Genomic DNA, 25906 nt, shown 5'->3' with positions numbered 1-25906 from the left:
ACTCACCTTTCCCTCTACCACACGATACAAAACAACACCAAACATCACAATAACCAAAAAACCACTTCTACAACCGTATATCCAAAACATCTCCCCAGCTATACAAACAGCCTCCCCAAACACACCATATCTCCTGAAACATCTCCACACTTTCATCATTCTATAGAACTCAAATTCTACCCTAAGGCGCACAGAGACCATCCCATTAAATAATAGTAAAGGGTCTGTTATTCCCCACCTTTCACCCTGTTCCTCCTTGATAGCCAAATAGCCAACTTCGCCTGAGCAAACAGAAAATTCAACAAAACACATTTGGCCTTCTCCTTATTCGAATACCTGTACCCCATTATAAACATCCCAACAGTAAAAACCACCCCAACCTCTCACACAGACATTCCAACAGAGACATTAATGGCATTAACCTGGCACACACAGAAAACACATGAATCACAGTTTCTTTCATAATACAGAAAGGACACCCCTGCCCGATTCCCGGTTCAACCCGTACCAACCAGCTGTTAGTGGCCAGGGCTCCATGAAGAACCCTCCACTGTAGGTCCCCTAACCTCTTTGGTACTGGGGGTTTGTAAAGCCCCCTTCAACTAAAACCCACCATACTCTCCGCCCCACATACCCCCTGCCACTAATGTGCCTTCACTCCTGTTAGGCTCCTAATGCTCCTTACCTTGACGCAGAGGTTGTAGAGGGCTTTACCTCCCACACCTTCAAACTCCCCCAGGCTCGGAGTGTTAAAATCGAACAAGTCCTCCAGACCCCCTTGCCAGTCTCCAGTCTCTGCCGTCACCTGCAGTGACGGAAACATTGGTGGCCCCTCCCTCTTTGGCCGCTCAAACACCCCACTTACCGGCTCAGACAGTGCCTCCTGGACCTCCTCCTCCGGCCTAAGAGACGTTATTCCTGTTTGTTGTGCCAGGACTTCCGGGGTTTTCCACCCTTCCTCTCCCAGCAGTCGCAGGTCACCCAGCCTTTGTAAACCCGCTGCCATCAGTTGCCTCTGCAGGGTGGCCGACTGAACCGATCTTAAAGGGATGGCTGGGTTGTGGAAGATAGGCTCCTCCCACACCCACAGCCCAGGCTCCACACATCCTTCTCGTGTGGGCCTTAGCAGCTGCCAGGCCCTCAGCACTGCAGAGTAAAAATCTGAGAGACCTGCTGTACTCAGCCTCTCCAGCTTCATGAGGAACAGCTGCCGGTCCAACCCTAATCCGCCAGCTCTCCTCAGCAGTGCGCATGCTGGTTCCCTCCTGCCGACATCAGTATGGTACAGCAGTCTCTGTGCCGCCTTTAGTCGGAAAGCAGCCACCCTGCTCTCCAGTTCCACCAGGCCCTGTCCTCCTCATGAACTGTCATGTACAACACTGCCGCCCTCAGCCAATGATGGCCCAACCAGAAGAAGTCCACCAGCTTGCGTTGCAGGTCCACCAGCTTGCGTTGCAGCGGGGACAGTTGAGGACAGCCAGTTAATGCCACAGGGAAGATGCCATCAGGTTGTTGATTATCAGCACCCTCCCTCTATATGACACTTGAGACAGGAGCCACCTCCACCTGGCCAGTCTTGACACCACTGCCTGTGACAGCCCCTCCCAGTTCTTCCTGACCCACCTTTCCAAGCCCAGGTACACCCCCAACACTTTAAGCCCTTCACAACCCCACTGCAAACCCCCTGGAAGCAGAGGAAGGGCCCTATCCCCCCATGCCCCACATAACAGAGCTTTTCTCTTGCCCCAGTTTACCTTAGCTGACGAAGCTCCCTCGTACCTCTTCATACTGGTCTCTAGTGCCTGCATATCCTGACCATCACAGAAACATCATCTACATATGCTGACACTGCTATGCCTGTCACCACACGAATGCCTGTCCAGCACACTCCCTGCAGTCTCCTGCGTAGCAGTCCGAAAAAAGGCTCAATGGCTAGTGTATATAACTGCCCCGATAGAGGGCATCCTAGTCTAATTCCCCGTCTGCCCAGACTGGCCTACTGAGCCCCCCTCCCACCTTGACCATACATGACGCCCCAGCATACAACAGCTTCACACAGGTGAAAAAACTCTTCCCAAACCCAAACACAGACATCACATTAACAGATACTCATGGTCCACTCTATCAAAAGCCTTTTGTTGATCTAAACAGACCAGTCCAAAGTTCACATTAGAACCTCTCGACAAGTCCAACATGTCCCTGATTAAGAACAAGTTGTCTGTGATTGAGTGTCCCGTTACACAATATGTTTGGTCCTTATGTACTATCGAGTCCAGATGGGATTTCAGTCTGTTAGAGAGGACCTTGGCAAATATCTTGTAGTCCGCACAGAGTAATGCAACAGGCCTCCAGTTCTTAAGTTCACACAAGTCCCCTTTTTTGGGCAGGAGAGTCAGAAAGTCAACTCAGTATAAAACTTCACCGTCCGCTCCCGCATCTCCCTCACCACAGAGGTCACCCACCCATCAGACATCCGTAGACAATGCATACCCTTGGCTTCAACGCTCTGTCTTTCCAAACCGAAGAAGGAGGAGCTGGGAGCATCCATCTCCTTGAACATGGAGAACCTAGCTCTTACAAGTGTTCCAATTGCTTTAACCTGGAAAAAACTACCCAGGTCCCTACGTAATTCAGCTAAATTAGCCTGGAGGCCTACATTGCCTTGCCCCACCATCTCTACCTCCATCTCACTTATACAACGCTCTAGTTCCCCCAATACTCTCCTAGCCTCTGAGGATGAGAGAGCTGTATACTGTTGACAGAAAAGCCGAAATTGGACTTTCCCCACATCCCACCATTGAATCAGAGACTCATACTCCTCTCTTCGCTGCCCCCACCTTTCCCAAAAGGTCTGGGAACCTGAGCAAAACGTGGCATCTTGGAAGAGCTTTACATTAAACTTCCAATAGGATGCCTGCCGGGGCCTTGGTGAAATAGACAGCCGAGCGATGGTTATGTGGTGATCCGAAAACCCCACCGGGAGAATGGTAGCGCCCAACAGCCTATTGCTCCGATTCCTGGACATGTAAAACCGATCAAGTCGAGCTGCACTCACCCTAGCCCCAAAAACCTTCACCCATGTATACTGTCTTGTGTTGGGATGTTTAGTTCTCCAAACATCCACTAGGTCGAACTGATTAATGATGTCCCTTAACACTCCCACTGACACTGAATGAGGCTCTACCCCATTTCTGTCTTTCGTAAAATCCATTGTACAGTTCCAGTCCCCGGCAACCACCAGCGTCTCCTCAGGCGCTACCTGTGAGAGTTCCTGTCTAAGACCCAAATAGAACCCCCCTCTCTCTCCCTGTATTAGGCGCATACACATTTATAAAGACAAAACCCATGTTGTTAATTTCTGCGTTTTCAACAAGCAGTCTACCCCTACACACCTCCTTCGAGGAGCAAATTTTTACAGACAGACGCAGTACAAAAAGGACTGCCACCCCTGCACTAAAATTTGTCCTTTGGCTCAACACACTTGCCCCTTTCCACCAGAGCCCCCAATCGACTTCATTCAATACATCACTATGCGTCTCCTGCAGAAACAGCACCTGTACTTTTTTTTGTTTTACATATTCACCCAACACACTCCTCTTTCCCGCATCTCTGGCGCTATTTATATTGAGCGAGCCTACCCGAAGAGTTTCCATAAGAAGTGGGGGAAAAGCCAGCAAAGAAAGAGACCAATAGCAAAGCTCAAAAAGCCCCAGTCCCCGAAAGAAACTATACATCTAAACAGTGTCTGAAGGTAGACCCCTACGTACTGTTGTGACCCACTTCCTCAAACTAAATCGTTTCCTGGGTGAGAGGACACCATGCTACTCATTTTTCATAGCATGTTGTGCTGATCTTACAAACTTTCTCGGATCAGAAAAAAAAGCCTCAAGATTAACTTTTTTCCCCTTGGTCTCATTCAGGAACCTTGTCAGTTCCCTCAACGTGAACTTTGACCCTTCTGCTTGACTGGCTGTCAGCTCTGGACCCATTGAAGAGGAGTCTGAAAAAAATAACTCCTCATCGTCCTCTTCCTCAGATTCACTTTACTCCTCATCTCCATCTCCCATCCTGAACCACCTGCCCTCCCTCTCTGGTCAGCCACCCCCCCCAGGCAAAGGTTCCATGGTGCCTTAGACCACTTCCTTTTTCCTTTTCCGCTTGACACCCTCCTCCTCCCCCCTAGTCTCTTACACTTCCCCAACATATTCTCCTCATCCACTAGCATAACCTGACTAGACCCAGCCTCATCTACACCACCCTCCATAGCATGACTAGACCCAGCCTCCGCCACACCACCATCCATAGCATGACTAGATCCAGCCTCATCTACACCACCATCCATAGCATGATTAGACCCAGCCTCAGCTACCCCACCATCTCTAGCCTGACTAGGCCCAGCTTCATCTACACCACCATCTCTTGCATGACTAGGCCCAGCCTCATCTTCACCACCATCCCTGGCATGACTAGGCCCAGCCTCTGCTGTCTGCATCTCATTGCCCCCTGCACGTTGACCTCGATTTCCCCCACTGGCGCTTGTGCCCTCACCTTGTCTTTGGTCTTTATGTGGGCACGCAAAGCTCTTATGCCCCAAAGACCCACACTCAAAACACTGTAGACTATCTGTGCTAGCAAACCCTGTGTAGAGCCCCTCCCCATGCCTCACTTTAAAATGCACATTTAGCTGTTGCTCATTGTTGTTCAGAAACATGAACACTTGCCTCCGGAATGAAACACCGTGCTTAACGGCATCTGCCTGAAAACCTGCCGACAGTACACGAAAACCGCTAGCAAACTTACCAAAACGACTCAGCTCTTTCCTGATTTGATCATCCGTAATAAACTGAGGCAAATTTGCAACTACCACCCTTGTCGAAGGGGTAGAAAGAGGTCAAATTGGCACCAACACACCCCTTACAAATATTCCACTAGATATTAGCCTACCAACCAAATTTGCTCTTTTCATGAACACAACCACAGCTTTGTTCATTCTAGAAGCGGAATGTATAAAATCAGCTCCTACCTGTTCACCGACTGTTCTCCTCCACTTTAACTCCATTCTCAGGAACACACCTGAATCCATACCGTATCGACAGCGTCTCCTCCGCGCCAGGCTGAGAAGAACAAATAATGCATTAGCCCTCCACCATAGAAAATAAAATTGAAAGAAAAGACCAAGGACAGAATCAAGAAAGATAGTTAGGACAGAGCCCTCCACACCAAACACTCAAACTCCAAAACTCCCAGCATGCACAGAGAGAGAGAGAGAGAGAGAGAGAGAGAGAGAGAGAGAGAGAGAGAGAGAGAGAGAGAGAGAGAGAGAGAGAGAGAGAGAGAGAGAGAGAGAGAGAGAGAGAGAGAGAGAGAGAGAGAGAGAGAGAGGAGAGAGAGAGAGAGAGAGAGAGAGAGAGAGAGGAGAGAGAGAGAGAGAGAGAGAGAGAGAGAGAGAGAGAGAGAGAGAGAGAGAGAGAGAGAGAGAGAGGATAAGGTCTATGTTATTGTACAGTAGGCTATGACTGTGTGTGTGTTTGTCTTTGGTTGCATTGCTGTTGTCTAGCTGTTGGTGAAGAAGATAAGAAAAGCTAATTAGCAGATGGTCAGTCTTTACAACTCCCCCATCAAATCAACATATTGCTCTGCCAGGACTTTGGCATTGATTTGTGACCCATGCTGTATGTGTAGGGAAGTGTGATCGTGGTTGTGTGTGTATGTGTGTGTGTGTACATGTGCACTTGTGTGTTTGCACTTGCATGCATGTGAGTGTGTGCGTGTGTGTTTGTGTACATGCTTGTTTGTGTGTGTAAAAGTGAAAGTGTATAGGGATGTTTCTGGAGGGCACTGAAGGGACTATAAGTGCTGACCAGCACTATGTTGAGATATTGGCCCTGGCTCGTCACATAAGTGACTTGTAATTCTTCTGAAACTCTTAGAATTAGTGGTGACTTGAGGAAACCTGGAGATCCTCAAGGAATCCCTAGAGTTCCTCAAGGAACTATTGCTAGTAGCTTCAATGAAGGTATCAGAGGCGTATGAGTTCTTTAAGAGCCTAATCAAATCCCAAAGTTGGAATAGTTAACACTTTATTACTGTATGTACGCAGCAATGTCAATATTATATTAGAATGTTTAATATGCATAAATATTCAAGGAACATTTTAATTTGCAGTGTACCAACTCAACATGATAAACAGGAATGACCAAAAATAACTCTGCCACACCTCCAATCTGATAGGCTGCCACCTCTACAATATATTATTAAATGTCCCGAACAGTCATTCCGATTCCCATGCACAGTTGAAGTCGGAAGTTTACATACACTTAGGTTGGAGTCATTAAAACTGGTTTTTCAACCACTCCACAAATTTCTTGTAAACAAACTATAGTTTTGGCAAGTTGGTTAGGACATCTACTTTGTGCATGACACAAGTAATTTTTCCAACAATTGTTTACAGAGATTATTTCACTTATAATTCACTGTATCACAATTCCAGTGGGTCAGAAGATTACATACACTAAGTTGACTGTGCCTTTAAACAGCTTGGAAAATTCCAGAAAATTATGTCATGGCTTTAGAAGCTTCTGATGGGCTAATTGACATAATTTTAGTCAATTCGAGCTGTACCTGTGGATGTATTTCAAGGCATACCTTCAAACTCAGTGCCTCTTTGCTTGACATCATGGGAAAATCTAAAGAAATTAGCCAAGACCTCAGAAAAAAATTGTAGACCTCCACAAGTCTGGTTCATCCTTGGGAGCAATTTTCAAATGCCTGAAGGTACCATGTTCATCTGTACAAGCAATAGTACGCAAGTATAAACACCATGGGACCACGCAGCCGTCATACCGCTCAGGAAGGAGACGCGTTCTGTGTCCTAGAGATGAATGTACTGTGGTGCGAAAAGTGCAACAAATCAATCCCAGAACAACAGCAAAGGACCATGTGAAGATGCTGGAGGAAACAGGTACAAAAGTATCTATATCCACAGTAATACAAATCCTATATCGACATAACCTTAAAGACCACTCAGCAAGGAAGAAGCCACTGCTCCAAAACCGCCATAAAACCACCAGTACGGTTTGCAACTGCACATGGGGACAAAGATTGTACTTTTTGGAGAAATGTTCTCTGGTCTGATGAAAAAAAATGGAACTGTTTGGCCATAATGACCAATGTTATGTTTGGAGGAAAAGGGGGACGCTTGCAAGCTGAAGAACACCATCCCAAACGTGAAGCACGGGGGTGGCAACATCATGTTGTGGGGGTGCTTTGCTGCAGGAGGGACTGGTGCACTTTACAAAGTAGATGGCATCATGAGGCAGGAAAATTATGTGGATATATTGAAGCAACATCTCAAGACATCATCAGGAAGTTAAAGCTTGGTCGCAAATGGGTCTTCCAAATGGACAATGACCCCAAGCATACTTCCAAAGTTGTGGTAAAATGGCTTAAGGACCACAAAGTCAAGGTATTGGAGTGGCCATCACAAAGCCCTGACGTCATCCTATAAAAAAATGTGTGGGCAGAACTGAAAAAGCGTGTGCGAGCAAGGAGGCCTACAAACCTGACTCAGTTACACCAGCTCTGTCAGGAGGAATTTGCCAAACTTCACCCAACATATTGTCGGAAGCTTGTGGAAGGCTACCCAAAATGTTTGACCCAAGTTAAACAATTTAAAGGCAATGCTACCAAATACTAATTGAGTTTATGTAAACTTCTGACCCACTGGGAATGGGATTAACGATATAAAAGCTGAAATCATTCTCTCTACTATTATTCTGACATTTCACATTCTTAAAATAAAGTGGTGATCCTAACTGACCTAAGACAGGGGATTTTTACTAGGATTAAATGTCAGGAATTGTGAAAAACTGAGTTTAAATATATTTGGATAAGGTGTATGTAAACTTCCGACTTCAACTGTAAATAGCCTTTTGACTGACTAAAATATCACCCATTATGTTTTTGTGAAAAAGTACTTTTTCTCTCATTGCTAAGTACCAGGAAGTTTGAAAAGACAGCGTTAGTGGGCGGGGAGCTTTTATTCATGAGCTCACCTTGACTCACAGCTCTTTGAGATGCCTGTATCAAGAAACTTGGATGCAGTGAGCAGTGTTGCAGTAAAATAATCTCAAGCAAGTTTGGCAATACACAAAGCAATTTTTAAAATATATATATCTCCTGTTTGGTATGTGTTTTCGGATGTGGTTCACATCACTGACGGATGTGTTGACATGACAACTCCGTCAGAGTTTTGAATGACTCTCCTCCCCTTTTGTTCCATGCTGGCTGGAGACCTAGATAGCCAGTAACTAGCCAACACCAAACACAGATGAAAGGGGAAACATATGTATCTTTGCCATATATGAATAGGGTAAACTTTTAATTATATTTTCTGACACCCTACAGACATTTTTTTTGGCACCAGTAGAGTAGCGATCTAGCTATATAAGCCCCACCCCTCTGCACGCCTTCTCTGATGTTGGTTACAAGGTGGTACTTATTTGAATTGGGTAAGAGAATATCATGTTACCATTGGTGTTTTCACATTTTTGAGTTAGGGTTACATCACCCTATCCCCTTAACAATTCCGCCTCCTGAATCCATGTGTTTGACATGTGGAAGTGGACCAGAAACATTATGTAGAAGCAACAGTCAGTCATTTTTCATACTTTGGTCATCATACTTTGATCTGGTTTCATCCAAATATCATTACATTTCATGATTTTGACTGTTCATGGCCTGTAAAAAGGTTCAACATTGAACACCTCCCATCACTGAAAGGTTCGAACCTTTACACAGGGGTTCCTCGAGGATCCTTTTCAGAGGGGTTGTACAAGGAACCTTTGTAAAATGGAAAGGTTCCGCCGGTATGGCAACCCAAAAGGTTCTTCCAGGCACCTTTACTTTTAAGAGTGTGGAGTGCAATTTACACAGCTCTGTCCTCCTCCCACCTGCTAATTTTCTCCCTTGCTTTTTATTTTCTCTGTCTGTCTACTCATCTGTCAGTGCAAAAGCTTATCATTTGGTCAACCTTTCTCTTACTGTAACAGTGAAGACTTTTTGGAAAGATATGGATTTAGGAAATAGCTTTGTGTTAAGTGTAGGCTATCAGTAACATGTCTGTCTGTTTTTCCCAGCAGCAGAGTCCGGCAGGAGACAATGTCTCTCTCAAACACCAGCTTCTGCAGGTCATCGTACGGGTGGCTCAATACTGCATGCTCCTCAACGGTAAGTGTGTGCGTGTGAATCATTTTTGATTATGTACAGTACCAGTCAAAAGTTTGGACACACCTACTCATTCCAGGGTTTTTCTTTATTTTGACTATTTTCTACATTGTAGAATAATAGTGAAGACATCAAAACTATAAAATAACACATATGGAATTATGTAGTAACCAAAAAACTGTTAAACAAATCAAAGTAAATGTTATAATTGAGATTAAATATGCAAAGAGAAATGACAGTCCATCATTACTTTAAGACGTGAAGGTCAGTCAATCCGGAAGATTTCAAGAACTTTTCAAGTTTCTTCAAGTGCATTCGCAAAAACCATCAAGCGCCATGATGAAACTGGCTCTCAGGAGGACCACCAAAGGAAAAGAAGACCCAGAGTTACCTCTGCTGCAGAGGATAAGGTCATTAGAGTTAACTGCACCTCAGATTGCAGCTCAAATAAATGCTTCACAGAGTTCAAGTAACAGACACATCTCAACATCAACTGTTCAGGGGAGACTGTGTGAATAAGGCCTTCATGGTCTAATTGCTGCATAGAAACCACTACTAAAGGACACCAATAATATTATTGTGCCAAGAAACACGAGCAATGGACATTAGACTGGTGGAAATCTGGTGGAGTCCAAATTTGAGATTTTTGGTTCCAACTGCCGTGTCTTTGTGAGACGCAGAGTAGGTTAAATATGTTTAAAAAAAAAAAAGAAAAACCCTTGAATGAGTAGGTGTGTCCAAACCTTTGACTGGTACTGTATATCAAAACATTTATACATACAAATTGTATATGATGAAAATGATCTTATTCTGTCTCATCTTCCTGTGGTTCAATCAATGGCCATGTATCTTTTCTCAATTGCTGCTGTTTGTTTTCCTCATCCTCCAGATTACCTGAACAACCTCTCCCCAGACTCCAAAGAATACGAAGATACACAAGGTACAGTGGAGCTCTGCTATAAGCACTAGCCATGGTATAGTTAAGCAATACGTCCCGAGGAGGTGTGGTAAATGGCCAATATACCATGGCTAAGGGCTGTTCTTATGCATGACGCAACGCAGAGTACATGGATACAGCCCTTAGCCGTGGTAAAGTGGCCATAAACCACAAACCCTGAGGTGCCTTATTGCTATTATAAACTGGTTACAAAAGTAATTAGAGTAGTAAAAATACATGTTTTTTCAAACCCGTGGTATACGGTCTGATATACCACTGCTGTCAGCCAATCACCATCCAGGGCTTGAACCACCCAGTTTATAATACCTCCTTAGTCTGTATTGCATTATTCACAGAGGGCCATGTCGGTTCTGTTTGTATGTGTTTATAAGGGATTTATTTGGGCTCATTTGGCATTTTGAGTAACTCACAGGGGAGCCATTTTACCCTATGTTTTTCTTTGTGTGTGGGTAAATCACTAGGGAGACATTTTGGCTGTCTTGCCTCTGTGTACTGTATATGTAATTCACGAGTGGGTAGCTGCTGTGCTATCTTTGGCCCCTCTGGTCTGTGTGTGTCTGTGCACAGCAAATTCTCCAGTGTTAAATCAGGTCCACACTTTTAAGTGTTAAATAACACTGTGCTTAGTGCTGATGCTGTTACACTTTATCAGTGTTAGGGAATTAACACTTTCAGTGTTGTGCAATAACATCTCTTATAGTATTTTTTATTATTACACCCCAAGGTTTGTATTTCAGTGTTGGAATAAGGACAACACAACAATATTTAGTTTGCTTTTATGAAAGCATTTACAAAGTCATCATAATTAGCAGCAGACATAGTCAATCTTTAACTAACACAACCATAGACCACATAAACTGCTACAACACTTCCTCTCACGGGTAGCCAAAAATAACTAGTTGAAAGCCACGCCCCCAGTAAGCCACGCCTCCAATCTAATTGCCTTTTAGAGTGAATTGTAAAGTTACCACCCATGACTGTATTTGTTAGTGACAGAGACATGGTTGTTGAATTCATTACTTTTCAATTCTGTGGACTTTCTCAAGTGTGTTACTACCGTTGGTGAATGTTATCAGTAAAATGTTTATAGAGTTTTATGTTCCTTGTTGTCCACATCGCCAACAAATTATCATGGTCCAAACACACCAAGACATTTGTGAAGAGGGCACAACAACACCTTTCCCCCCTCAGGAGACTGAAAAGATTTGCCATGGGTCCCCAGATCCTCAAAAGGTTCTACAGCTGCACCATCGAGATCATCCTGACCGGTTGTATTACAGCCTGGTATGGCAACTGCTCAGCATCTGACCGGAAGGCGCTACAGAGGGTAGTGCATATGGCCCAGTACATCACTAGGGCCAAGCTTCCTGACATCCAGGACCTATATAAGTTGGTGTCAGAGGAAGGCCCAAAAAATTGTCAGAGACTCCAGTCACCTAAGTCATAGACTGTTCTCTCTGCTACTGCATGGCAAGCAGTACTGGAGCGCCAAGTCTAAGACCAAAAGGCTCCTTAACAGCTTCTACCCCCAAGCCATAAGACTGCTGAATAACTAAACTAATCAAACGGCCACCTGGACTATTTACATTGACCCCCCTCCTTTTGTTTTTACACTGCTGCTACTCACTTTTTATTATCTATGCATAGTCACTTTACAAATTACCTCGATTAACCTGTACCCCCGCACATTGACTCGGTACCGGTACCCCCTGTATATAGCCTTGTTATTGTTATGTACATTTCTTTTGTTACCTTGTGATTTTTATTTTTTACTATAGTTTATTTAGTAAATATTGTATTAACTCTATTGCTTGAACTGCATTGTTAAGGGCTTGTAAGTAAGCATTTCACATGTGAAGGTCTACACCTGTTATATTCGGCGCATGTGACAAATTACATTTGATTTGATTTGAAATTTGTTCATGACAATACAGATATCAGGTGTTTAGGTTGTTTAAAAAATATATATATATATTTTACTGGTATTTCCAGTGGTATCCACTTGATTTGCTGTAGGCAAAACATCCTAGGAAATACTCTTTAATTGACTCAAACTGTCTCCAATCAATCAGTCATTCAATTTCTGGTACCATGGTGGGGGTGTCGCCTAAGCCAATGGAGGCGTAGCTCTACGGATCTTAATTGCACAAAGCCTATTATTTGGCAGGGAATACTATTTGTAGATCAGTGATTCTACACCTCACTTTTCTCAAGCTGATCCTCTCCAACAGACTCAATCTTTGATCATCGACGGTTATAAAAATGGGGCAATTAGGACAGTTAAAGGGGAGAGACTATGAGAGAGACTATGAATCCAACCAGAAAATATCAAACATTCAAAATCAGAATATCACTTGAAAAATAAGCGTGCCAATACCCTGCTGGGAAGAACTTTGCAGATTACAACAATATATTCTGTAAAACCTGCAATTTAGCATTAGATTATAAACGGAAAGACAGGATAGACAGCCATCTGAAATAATAATACATTACATTACGGTGTCTCAGAAGAAGGCTTCTACCCAAGACAATTTAGATTTCCTAACGAATACGTTGTGAAAAATATTTCACAATAATACACACAAATCTAAAGTAAAGGAATGGAATTAAAAATATATAAATATTTGGACGAGTAATGTCAGAGCGGCATAGATTAAGATACAGTAGAATGGAAAAGAATACAGTATATACATATGAGATGAGTAATGAAAAATATGTAAACATTATTAAAGTGATAAGTCTTCCATTATTAAAGTGGCCAGTGATTTCAAGTCTATGTATATAGGGCAGCAGCCTCTAATGTGCTAGTGATGGCTATTTAACAGTCTGATGGCCTTAAGATAGAACCTGTTTTTCAGTCTCTCGGTCCCAGCTTTGATGCAGCTGTACTGACCTCGCCTTCTGGATGATACCGGGGTGAACAGGCAGTGGCTCAGGTGGTTGTTGTCCTTGATGATCTTTTTGGCCTTCCTGTGACATCGGGTGCTGTAGGTTTCATGGAGGGCAGGTTTCCCACAGTGATGCGTTGGGTAGACCGCACCACCCTCTGGAGAGCCCTGCGGTTGCAGGCGGTGCAGTTGCCGTACCAAGCGGTGATACAGCCTGACAGAATGCTCTCAATTGTGCATCTGTAAAAGTTTGAGGGTTTTAGCTGCCAAGCAAAATTTCTTCATCCTCCTGAGGTTGAAGAGGCACTGTTGCGCCTTCTTCACCCCACTGTCTGTGTGGGTGGACCATTTCAGTGTGCCAGTGATGTGTACGCCGAGGAACATGAAGCTTTCCACCTTCTCCACTGCGGTACCCTCGATGTGGATAGGGGGGTGCTCCCCCTGCCATTTCCTGAAGTCCACGATAAGCTCCTTTGTTTTGTTGACGTTGGGTGAGGTTATTTTCCTGGCTCTCACCTCCCCCTGTAGGCTGTCTCGTCATTGTCGTTAATGAGGCCTACTACTGTTGTATGGTCTGCAAACTTGATGATTGAGTTGAAGGCGTGCGTGGCCATGCAGTCATGGGTGAACATGGAGTACCGGAGGGTGCTGTTCTGTTAACAATTCTGTTAAGACCACAGTATTTGGAGAGAAATGCTTCTCCAACTTCACAAAGCATGTGTAAAAGCACAGGTACTCGCATAGGCGAAATTGCCACGGAGGATATATTCAGAACAGGTCAATTCATCCCCCTCAATAATTTCTTTAAAAATATGGCCCCCCCAGATAGCATATGAACACATCATAAGCAATGGCAAAATGTGTAGAATTGCAGGAAATTAGCTTTAACGGTCGACATTGGGCACGAATAACGGTTCAACTTATCATTCTGGTGTCATTCTGGTCATGCGCACCACGACCGACGTAGCTAGTTTGTTAACTAAACTAGCCACTTGTAGCTAGCCAGTAACTCCTGCAGTATGTGTTGACGTCATTTCACATGATTTGTTTTTGGACAGAAGCTGTAGAGATTGGTAAGAAATTGTACTTCTGTAGTCAAATATCTTATTCATAATTTCTTTTAAACATTAAATGACCTGATATGATGGTGCATTGATCAGTTATATAGTTGAAAGTTATTTTTGCGTTTTTGGCCAAAATGTATCTTTAAAGTATGTGTCCAATGCCTCCCGAGTGGCGCAGCGGTCTAAGGCACTGCATCGTGTCGTGTTTCGGAGGACACATGGCTCTCAACCTTCACCTCTCCCGAGTCCATACGGGAGTTGCAGCGAGGGGACAAGACTGTAACTACCAATTGGATATCATGGAAAAAGGGGTAAAAAATATATAAAAAATGTATTAAGTGTCCAGTGTTTCTAGATTTCTATTAAATATGACCGATAATTAATTACAACATCAGAATGGTGTGGGCATATACAGGTCATAAAAAATATTATTGCGAGTAGAACACTGATTGGCCAGCTCATACTCCTCAGGAGGACGACATCATCCTCTATGAGGAAATATCAAGCATTTTTTAAATGGTCTGTTTGAGATACAAGTTTGAGGTGATTGTTTTTCTTCTTTTTTTTTCTCCAATTTATGCTTTGGCCACAAATACCAGTATAGGATGAGTCAACAACATTATTTGGATGAGTTAACAGAATATGAACTTTTAAAAGTGAGATTTTCACTGGACAGTTACTTTAAAACAAAATGTTCTCTCAGCCTCATGGAAAAATGTGTAGAGTAACAGGAAATTAGCTTTGAAACTGCAAAATGTTCTCTCATCCTCATGGCAAAATATGAAGAATAGCATGACATGAATTGCACATTTTTCTCTCTGCCCCATGGCAAAATGTGTAGAATTGCAGAAAATAAATTCTGACTCATTTTTTTTATGTTGTCGCTCTGGATAAGAGCGTCTGCTAAATGACTTAAATGTAAATGTAAATATAGCAAATGTTGTGAAATCAAGGAAGTTAGCTGCCCCCCCCAAAATAAGAATATGTTTTCCCTAATAATAATAATAAACATTTTTTTTTTCAAAATACCCCTCCATATACCCCTGAAAACACCCCTCGTCCCCCCAAATCTCTACATCACAATTTCCCCTTTGATGTACTGACACTGTTGAATAGTACACTGCCTGCAAATACACTGTATCAGCCAGAACAACTTTGTCTTCACCCAGCTCTCCTACAAAATATGGTCTTGTGTGTCAGTGGATTCGTCCGTTATTATGGAGATTCTTTCAGTTTTTTTTTACCAGGCTACACCTCCGTTCTATAGGCTACATTTGTGTTAATGAATGAGTGCATTTTGTCAACGTTTTCGAAAGGGATGTTGGCGCTTGAAAAATAAATGTACGTTTTTATGTATTTCTATAGCGAATGAAAATGGCTACTTTGTTCCAAAATAGGCTACATTTTCTTAGATAAAAGGGTGGAACATGTACACGTCATGAAAGATGAGAATGGTCTCTGTCCCTCTCTGGTTCTCTGTACGTTTTGATTTTTGTTTTAACACCCCTTTACTTCTCTGTTTTCACTGTCTCTTCTCTCTCAGCCGCACTGGTGGTAGTATCAGATGTTGCGGATCAAGCCAATGACAGTTTGAAACATGGGGTGAGTTTCAAGTACGAAGACGAGTGTTTGTGACAGTTCCTCCAACATGGTGTGTGCACAGTATGTGTGCGTGAGTGCTTGCATACATTCCTGCCTGTCTATCTGCCTATTTGCCTGCCTGTCTGCCTGTGTGTGTGTTAGCGTGTACAGTCAGTGTTGTGGGATGCACGTTTTATCTTTTAGTTATTGTTATTGTTTAACATGGAATGTTGGCATAATCTCTCATACAAGCTCTCTCTCCCTTCCTCCCCCCCTCTCTCCCTCTCTCTCTCAGGAGAACCTGCTGCGTCTGGTCAACATAGAGTACAGTGTTCGAGGCCAGAGGGATCTGCTCCAGCCTGGCAGGGTGAGCTCCGTCCTGCCTGATAACACCATTGTTTCTACCCAGGGCTCCAGGCACCCTCCACCTCTCCATCCCACCCGTGTCGCCCTTTATATAACCAGTGAGCTGGGAATCCCCTGGCCCTCTCTTTGTGTCTAGGTGGGGTGGAGTAGAGCAGGCACACACTCTTAAAGGACTCTTTAAAAGCCCTCTCTCCAACTTTCTTGATTCAATGTTAAAACTGCCGAATACTTCCCATACGTGGAACACTGACTGCCCCAATTGCTATTTAATCTACTTTGTCGAATTAGGGTTATAAAATTCTCCAAAAATAAATAAATAAATGTTTAATAAATTCCCTGGTTTTCCAGAAATCCTGGTTGGAGGATTCTGGATTTCCTGCTTTTTTTCTATGAATTCCGGGATTCCTTCAACCAGGAATTTTGCAACCCTATGTCTGACCCTGTGTGTGTGTGTGTGTGTGTGTGTGTGTGTGTGTGTGTGTGTGTGTGTGTGTGTGTGTGTGTGTGTGTGTGTGTGTGTGTGTGTGTGTGTGTGTGTGTGTGTGTGTGTGTATGTTGTTCTCAGGTGTTTGTGAAGGAGGGCACTCTGATGAAGGTCAGCAGGAAGTTCAGACAGCCACGCCACCTGTTTCTGGTAAATGTCACTTCCTGTTTGGTGGGAGGGTAGGACACTCACCAGCACAAACCTATAGATATACAACTGACAGAACAAGCCATGGGGTTTTTAGGCAAAAAATACCATTGTTTAACAGAATTTTCAATCACAATTTGCTCTAATTTGAACATGGTCACCGCACTTGTTATTATGACTACACAACTACGCACCATCTTCTGCCATGTAAATGTGAAAAGGAGAAGCAGCAGTTCTGTTCTGTTTGCGCTATATCGATGGCCTGGTCCTCCCAGACCCTGCTATTGAGAGAGCAGTTTCCTGGCAGGATGTTTCTGAATGGGCGCTTCCTGAGCTGCTCTTTACTGACGGGACAGGGAACCTCAGGAACACTCCTCCTATACCCACACACACACATACCCCCTAGACCAGATACTCGTTCTTTTGAACAATGCTGATACAGCCATACACACTAAACCTGGTAGTTTTTCTGTTCAACACTGCTGATACAGCCACACACACTAGACCTGGAGAAAACTCTATTTGAACCTCTTATGTTAGTTCGTCCAATCATAACTGTCTTTAAGAAATAGAGCAAGATAGAAATGTGTAATACTTAGTATGTAGATCAGTAGATGTTCACATGGATGTCCTACTATTGTTTTACCACACCATGTTAATCAAAAATTGTATCATTACTCATTACCGCCCCCACCTAGATACTGTCATCTTTCTAAAAAAGAACACGCGCGTCCTAAGCAACCCTACATCTGCACTCATGATATGGTAGTATGGGTCACCTATCTGGGGTAGGATAGGAGGATGAGGAGGGAGAGGAGGAGGAGGATAGGGAGGGTGTAATTTATAAAGACATAACTCTAAATAGAGTAACGACTTCAGACAGGCCATTCTTTAGCAGCCTGGCAGCACAAGCCCCCTCTGTAACCATGCCAACAGAACACAGACTGTGCCATCTCAAAGTGAGAGAGAGGGATGTGAGCAGAAGAGAAAGAGCATACAACAAGGAATGGTTTTACTATGACATATAATTACAGGATAAAAGGGGATTTCGATCCTTTTTCAAATGTCCAGCCCTCTCAGTGGCGGTAAACAAAGATAGAAAGAAGAGTTACAGAGTTAAAGGGTCAATCTGCAGTTGCTACATCCATTTTGGACATATAAATTAATGTTATATACCTATTGATTCTTGAAGAATATATCACTTATATATAAATGCCTCGTGAGCTTAGTTCAACTGTCAATGCCACCAGAACCCAAAATATACACTGGTTTTACTCCAATGTTTGTTTACAAAGTAAATGTAAACAAACACTATATCCTCAAATAATTTTGATATCATGGATGGTCAGTCCTTGCATCCATAGCTCTGTCTATGAATTTGAGAGTGGGTACATTTCCCCAGACCGATTGCCTTTTACCAACAGAGACGTGGTGTTGTCTTTGTTATTGTTTAAACTGCGGATTCTAGTTGTAAAGAAAGACAAATATAATCTGAAAATGAAAAGCTAATGCCAAATTATGCCTATCCTCGAATGACCAATGACCTTTATTTACATCTACTTATACCCCAGTATTAGTCAACTTTTATGTTTTAGAAGTCACTGTTGTCAAACTAGAGGGATTTAAGACGATTTACTCAATCATATTTGGAAATATTACCCAACAGGATAAAACTTAATTTCAAATCTTATAGGAAAAGCTGTAGGATCTGCTTGTGGGAAATCCCTTAAACATGTAAGAATAAACACTGAAGCTATAGGCTGTCAATCCACTTATGATGACACACACAACTGTAATCGTCCATTTAGTGTTTTTCTACAACATAGTACTCTCGCTTTGTCAAGGAAGTGGAGTTATGGTGTGCTCGGGGTCTTGGTGGAATGATGAGTATAGCACATGTCATGCGATCAGAAAACGTACAGTTATGAATATAACTACAGTTCTCTGAAGGAGGGAATGAGGTATAACATACTATGGGGAGTCAACTGCCAATCATATTCACCTGAAGTGTCCAGGTCTTTGCCATAGGCTTAGACACTGTTCTGAGCTGACTCACGCCTTTCAGGAGCCGCACCAACAGAGGATGACACCTCTGGGTAGAGCCATCAATCCCTACATGACACCTACCCCCCCACCCCACCCCGCTTTGCCCTCAGAGCAGCCTCAATTCATCGGGGCATGGACTCCACAAGGCGTCGAAAGCATTCTACAGGGATGCTGGCCCATGTTGACTCCAATGCTTCACATAGTTGTGTCAAGTTGGCTGGATGTCCTTTGGGTGGAGGACCATTCTTGATACAAACAGGAAACTGTTGAGTGTGAAAAACCCAGCAGTGTTGCAGTTCTTGATACAAACTGGAGCAACTGGCACTTACTACCATACCCCATTCGGAGGCTCTTACATTTCTGGTCCTGCCCATTCACCCTCTGGATGTCACATATACACAATCCATGTCTCAATTTCCTCAAGGCTTGAAAGTACTTATTTAACCTGTCTCCTCCCCTTCATCTACACTGATTGAAGTGGATGTCACAAGTGAAAGTCACAAGTCACATTCACCTTGTCAATCTATATTATGGAAAGAGAAGGTGTTCTTATGTTTTGTATAGCCTCTTGTAGAGGGTGCACGTGACGACTGTATAGTTGTATTCACGTTCGAAGGTAAACCCCTAGCCGTCAAATTCAACCTTCAGGGGCCTAAAACCACAAATCCCATATCTGCGTTCGTGGGGACCAAACTTTCCCGTGCACCTGGGACAACAGATTCCGATGACACGGAACCCTCCATGGGTTCTCGCCCAACAGACGTAGGATCTCTGGGAACCAGGGTTGTCTGGGCCAACGGGGTGCCACCAGAATCAACAACAGACCCTCCTAACGGACCCTCTCCCTGCAATAGCAGTCGATGGTCCGTCCAAGGAGTCAACGCCTTTATGCACGAGGATACCTTGAGCAACCAATGGCAGTGGCGAGATGCGTCCAGATGTGTAGGAATCACCCAGAGCTGAAACAGACTCATCAACAGAAGTCCGAGAGGCACCACAGGAGGCACCACAGAGGCATCATAGGGGCCATCAGACCCAATAAACACAGGCACAAGCGAAATGGCACTGAGTGCCCCAATTAAAACTGTGGCAGACGGAGCCGGATGCATGATTCAGAACCGAGTCCACAACAAGACCCAGAAACTGAATGCACTGAGTCAAACTCATTTTCTTTTGGCTCACTATGAACCCCAGAATATGAGAAACCAGCGTGGCAGTGTGGAGCTCCACCTGTTCCCTCAACTCCGCTACGACCAGCCAATCATCCAGAAAGGTCAATACTCTGATCTGGCACTGCATCGGTGCCAAAGTCACCTCCACCACCATACAAAAGGTGCGGGGCAATAGGAAGAGCCTGAAAAGCAGGACCAGAAACGCATAGGCCACACCCTCGAAATGAAACCTCCGAAACTTTCTGTGGGGAGGATGGATAGCCACATGACAAAATGCATCCTTCAGATCTATGGATGTGAACCAATCACTGGGATGCACCGACTACAATAGCCGGTGAAGTGTGAACATTTTGAACTTGCAAACTTTGAGGTGCTTGTTTAAAACAAAACAATGTGCTTTCGTGGTACCGCTGTTCTGATACCCAACCCACACCAGGTTTGGGGACTTCCGCAACCAGTAACTTTTCCCGAACCCAGGACAGTACAGCGGGACAGACGCAGCACAAAATCAACCATAGCATGGATTTTCTCGAGAAGCAATGAAACCGGCTTCGCCACCTCCACAGTCCTATTCAGCTTCAGCAGCAAATCGATATGATACATCTGCATCATTGTGTCCACATTCAACAACCGGGCTGCCACACCCTCAGCCTGGTACACTTGTCCAGCTGATCGGCCGGCACACCATGCTAGGATTGGCCCCCTTGTTAGCCTCTGGAGCTAAGTAACTCGCCAGCTTTCCATCCATCGGTGGTGTGCAAACAAGCCCTGCCTCCTTCATACCTTCTACGTTAATGAACTTGCCATAACCTGGTAGCACCAGCCTGGCTGAATGAGGGGAATCCCAGGTTACCTTTAGCTCATCAGCGAAATCTTTAAACAGTGGTAAGCAACGCTTCACCGTTGCACTGCCAGAGAAACTGGAATGAGCCTCACTCGGCTGGGGTGACATCCCTATCAACCCTGACCACCGCTGTTGCTCTCTCCCAGCCTCAGACAACCCCTTCCCGAGGTCGCTTCACTGGAAGAGCCTTCGCCAGCAGCCCCAATCTTTCTCACAAAGTCAGCTTGACCCCCAATGGAAGTTGAACCCAGCCAGAGACAATAGTCACACAAACTGCTCTGAGCCTTCCACCCCAGGCAAACAGGACATCACTTGTGAGTATGTTTCATTTTCATTGTGAAACCACATGCCCTTGGGCACGGTTGGAGGTTCAAACTCAGCTGGTTAACCTTTTTGAACTTACTCTTACCACTGACCATCCTACCCAAGCAAGGAAGCATTAGCTACACAAGCAGAGCAGAAAGTAGTTGGCTTTTAGCAAACTCAAAAACTGATACCAAGACCCAAAACTCGCAACATCTAGGGCTCTCAAACTCGACTCTGGACCTGAAAGCCATTTCTACTGCATTTCCCATTGTTCCCCTCTAATCAGGAAATTATTTAAACTTGGGACACCCAGGCATGTGCAATTCATTATCAGGTAGATCAGAAAACCAGAAGGCCCCGGACCTAGTTGAATATCCCTGATCTAGAGGGACGAGTACTCTCTCCCCACTAACAGACACCTAAGTCAGAGCCGAATCTTGTAGTCTTTGCGTGCTTGAAAAGTTTGTAAACTTCGTGACACGTTCTTCCTCCAGGCGAGCTGAAGAATTGAGGAAATGAATGCGAGCCCCGGTATTATAGCCAGGAAGGCGGGGCTTCCGACGGCAGGCTCGACATCCATTGGCCTGTTGGGCGTGATTTCATTTTTCTTAAGGTGAATGTGATTGGTCGCTTACTCCCCAGAGCATGTTATACCAAGTGACTGACTGAAAGGGAACAGGGAAACATCTTGAGTTGTGACATTGGGCACGTTTGAGTGGTAAGCCCAAAGTAGCCGACTGTAGACGGAAGTCGACATGTAATGTTGGGGGAGGTACATATGCACAGACAATAAGTCGGACAACTTCTGCTGTTTCTATGACATGGCATTCGCTTTTGTTATTTTGTCATTCGCTTTTGTTATTGCCAATGAAGTGGATGCTATTGATATTCCACTTCTCCTACGCGAAGCTCAACATGATCAATATGGTTCAATAAATGAATATCCTGATAAGGAAGTTAGATATCAGCCCAAGCTCTTTCTAACATTCACAAGACTTGTTTTGTATTTTTGTGATGGTTTTCTCAAAATATAACCAGCTAGTGAGTGCATAGGCTACTAGAATGAGAACATATAGATGTTTTTGCAGCATATGGAATATGCTATGTTGTTTGCCATTACTTCATGCTTTTGTACCTTCCTCGTTATTATTTGTGATTGTGCAACATGGAATTGTAACAGATGTGATTAAATGGAGTCCACCAAGATTCTTACTGTATGGTAAATGTTTGCATGTCAGCATCACATTATCCATATGCTGCAAAAACAGCCTTTTGGCAGGTAGCCTAGTGGTTAGAGCATTGGGCCAGTAACCAAAATGTTGCTGGATCGAATCCCTGAGCTGACAATGTACAAATCTGTCATTCTGCCCCTGAGCAAGGCAGTTAACCCCCAGGCACAGAAGACGTGGATGTTGATTAAGGCAGCCCCCCACACCTCTCTGATTCAGAGGGGTTGGGTTAAATGTGGAAGACACATTTCAGTTGAAGGCATGTATGTTGCAACCTGTATGTTGCTTTTGTCATTAAGCATGTAAAGAACAGAATTTGATTAAATCACATGAAGGACAAAACACTCACTGTACAGAAAAAGATAACACAATACATATATACCAGTTCATATAAATTACTGGGTAAACAATATGAACAGGATTAGACTACATGTACATCAGTTCACATACTGGGTAAACACTATGAAAAGGATTAGACTACATTGTACATCAGTTCACATGAGTTACTGGGTAAACACTATGAAAAGGATTAGAGTACATGTACATCAGTTCACATACTGGGTAAACAATATGAAAAGGATTAGACTACATGTACATCAGTTCACATAAATTACTGGGTAAACACTATGAAAAGGATTAGACTACATGTACATCAGTTCACATAAGTTACTGGGTAAACACTATGAAAAGGATTAGACTACATGTACATCAGTTCACATAAATGACTGGGTAAACACTATGAAAAGGATTAGACTACATGTACATCAGTTCACATAAATTACTGGGTAAACAATATGAAAAGGATTAGACTACATGTACATCAGTTCACATACTGGGTAAACACTATGAAAAGGATTAGACTACATGTACATCAGTTCACATAAATGACTGGGTAAACACTATGAAAAGGATTAGACTACATGTACATCAGTTCACATAAATTACTGGGTAAACAATATGAAAAGGATTAGGCTACATGTACATCAGTGGAGGTGGGCTGCAGAGGTTTTGTGGCAACATCTACAACCAGACTGCTTAGAGACCTGGGAATTAAGGGCCAGAGCCAGCGTTCGGCAATCAAAGCTGTATCAGAGGCGGCAGAAGGCAGCAGTCAATGGCTCTGGATGAAGAGGAAAGACCCCAGCTGGGCCCCGAAATGAGAGGGCCAGGAGGTATGCGGTCAACAATGCTTGACTCAGGGAGGAAGACGCCCCTGCCATGCATAGTCCCATGGGATGTTGGCTATCAACAACAAGGCAACTCCTATGACTAATTGGGAATGGGACACAAGCGTAGGATTGATCACCCTGTCGCTGGCCGCCTTTGGGGAGGGTGTATAGTGTGAAAGGCCGAAACACCCTAGGAACCAAAGGTACACTACTGACGATGCGCTCCCCAAATTTCACCAGTCTCACTGTTCATGAACTCTTGGAAGTGCTTGCACAAAGGATAGTAACATCTCATCCTGTGTTCTTGGAATCTGAATATCTGGACTAGTCCAGTGACTGCTGAGAAAGATCAGCTGACAACAGGTGAAAGTCCTTGAGGCGGCACGGAGAGACGGCTGACAGGAGGGAATAGATCCCACTGGGACAGTCATGGGGTAGCTTCCCATTTCTGTAGTTTCCCATACTTCGCAGTATGTTGGAAACACCCGCTTTTAGCTACAGAAAGTCAACATACGAGAATACCCCTAGAGTCTGCGAGAGCGGGGGCGGAAGATGACTCATTGGCTGACAACATGGTAACGACTGGACCGGAAACGACTACGAGTAATGAGAGCACAGCACAAGAGAACACCACAGCAACTGTCACAAGTTCCGCTGCAACAGCGGGCCACAAACAGATGCAGGTATGTGTCTGTGGTTGGAGGAAAGTTACATCACACCATGGGTTGAGGATCCACCAGGGGAAGAAGGGGTGTTTGGGTAAAGAGAGACAGAGGCCTCGCATTGATCACTTTCTGCGAAAGCGATCAAATCAGTCGAATGAAGCACAGCAACTGGACGCAAACCATAGTTTGCAGTGCATCAGTACCACTGTCATGGAGGACGTAAACTCAAGCACCGAAGTAACAATTGAGGTGGAACCAACAACAGGAGTGGAACTCACCCAGCCTCCCAGACCTGCAGTCGAGAGGAGACTACCAGGGCACAGACCGTATGTGAAGTGGCCTGGCGCCAGTGACAAGAAGTTGTGGGAAGCAGTGAATACTGACCTTACCTTGACCCTCGAGAAACTTCGAGGCACAGTGGAGAAGAAGTTGGAGAGGATGGGGGACATCATCTATGAGTACGGGGCAGAAAGCTTTGGAGTGCAAGAGGCAAAAGGCGGGAGAAACGTTCCATCCCCACCAGTTTCCAGGAGGCAACAAGAAATCAAGCGCCTCGTTCAAGAAAGGAGACAGCTTAAGAAACAGTGGAAGAAGGCCTCGGAAGTGGAAAAGGAGGGCATAGAGGCACTTCAGGCTGACATTAAAACCCGGTTGGCATCCCTCCGTAGAGCAGAGAACCTACGGAAACGCAGAAGGAAGAAAGAACAAACTAGAACTCGATTCTATAAAGATCCCTTCAAGTTCCTTAAAAGTCTCTTCACGAAGGAAAAAAGTGGAGCTCTAAAAACAACAAAGAAAGACCTAGAGGAGCACCTGATAACAACAAACTTTGACTCAAAGCGACATGAACATCTGGCCATCCCATCAGATATCCCACCCATTGAACCCCCGGAACATCATATTGAGACCAGCCCTCCGACATGGAAAGAGGTGGAAAACACAGTTCGACGGGCAAGAACAGCATCAGCCCCGGGGCCAAATGGAGTCCCGTACAAAGTGTATAAGAATGCACCAGACGTCCTGAGGGTCCTCTGGAGGCTTATGAGAACAGCTTGGCAGAAGAAGATAATACCCAAAGTGTGGCGTAGGGCAGGTGGGGTCCTGATCCCTAAGGAGAAGGATGCAGTGAACATCAGCCAATTCCGCCCAATCTCCTTACTGAATGTCGAGGGTAAAATCTTCTTTAGGGTCATTGCCCAGAGGATGTCCGAGTACCTGCAAAGGAATGCGTACGTCGATACATCTGTACAGAAGGCAGGCATATCAGGGTTCTCTGGCTGCTTGGAACACTCCAGCATGATCTGGCAGCAGATCCAAATGGCCAAGGTGGAGAAAAGGGCCCTCCACGTAGTCTTCCTCGACCTCGCCAATGCATTTGGCTCTGTGCCCCATGAACTCCTGTGGTCTGCCTTCAGATTTTTCCACATACCGGACACCATCACAACGCTGGTGAAGTCGTACTTCAAGGATCTGCAGTTCTGCTTCACCACCTCAGAGTTCACCACCTCATGGCAGTGCCTGAATGTAGGTATAATGGCGGGATGTAGCATTTCTCCGTTGGCATTCATAATGGCAATGGAGGTTATCATCAGATCCTCAAAATGGGTTGCTGGTGGACAGCGAGTCGACTCTGGTTTCCGCCTCCCTCCACTCAGAGCCTACATGGACGACATTACAACATTGACCACCACTGTCCCATGCACCAGGAGACTGCTCAGAAAACTCGAGGAGAACATCAGCTGGGCCCGTATGAAGATTAAAC

At 44.4% G+C, this 25906-nt stretch overlaps 1 protein-coding gene across 3 annotated transcripts in view; it reads left to right on the top strand.

Annotated features, from left to right (window-relative positions):
- The window catches only part of LOC129847799 (FYVE, RhoGEF and PH domain-containing protein 5-like), a 139688-nt gene that overhangs the window by 38718 nt on the left and 75064 nt on the right, over positions 1-25906 (top strand). For 2 of the 3 annotated variants that reach the window (XM_055915499.1, XM_055915484.1), the window contains exons 8-12: positions 9138-9228; positions 10115-10165; positions 15679-15737; positions 16012-16083; positions 16648-16716. In XM_055915499.1, coding sequence (XP_055771474.1) covers positions 9138-9228; positions 10115-10165; positions 15679-15737; positions 16012-16083; positions 16648-16716 — 342 coding nt within the window. The remainder of the gene's footprint in view (positions 1-9137; positions 9229-10114; positions 10166-15678; positions 15738-16011; positions 16084-16647; positions 16717-25906) is intronic. The other variant, XM_055915491.1, reaches the window with a different exon arrangement.

This window comes from Salvelinus fontinalis, chromosome 3, assembly GCF_029448725.1.
Source record: "Salvelinus fontinalis isolate EN_2023a chromosome 3, ASM2944872v1, whole genome shotgun sequence".
NCBI classification, from domain to species: Eukaryota; Metazoa; Chordata; class Actinopteri; order Salmoniformes; family Salmonidae; genus Salvelinus; species Salvelinus fontinalis.
The sequence above is the reverse complement of the archived record's forward strand: the minus strand, read 5'-3'. Positions and strand labels throughout refer to the sequence as shown.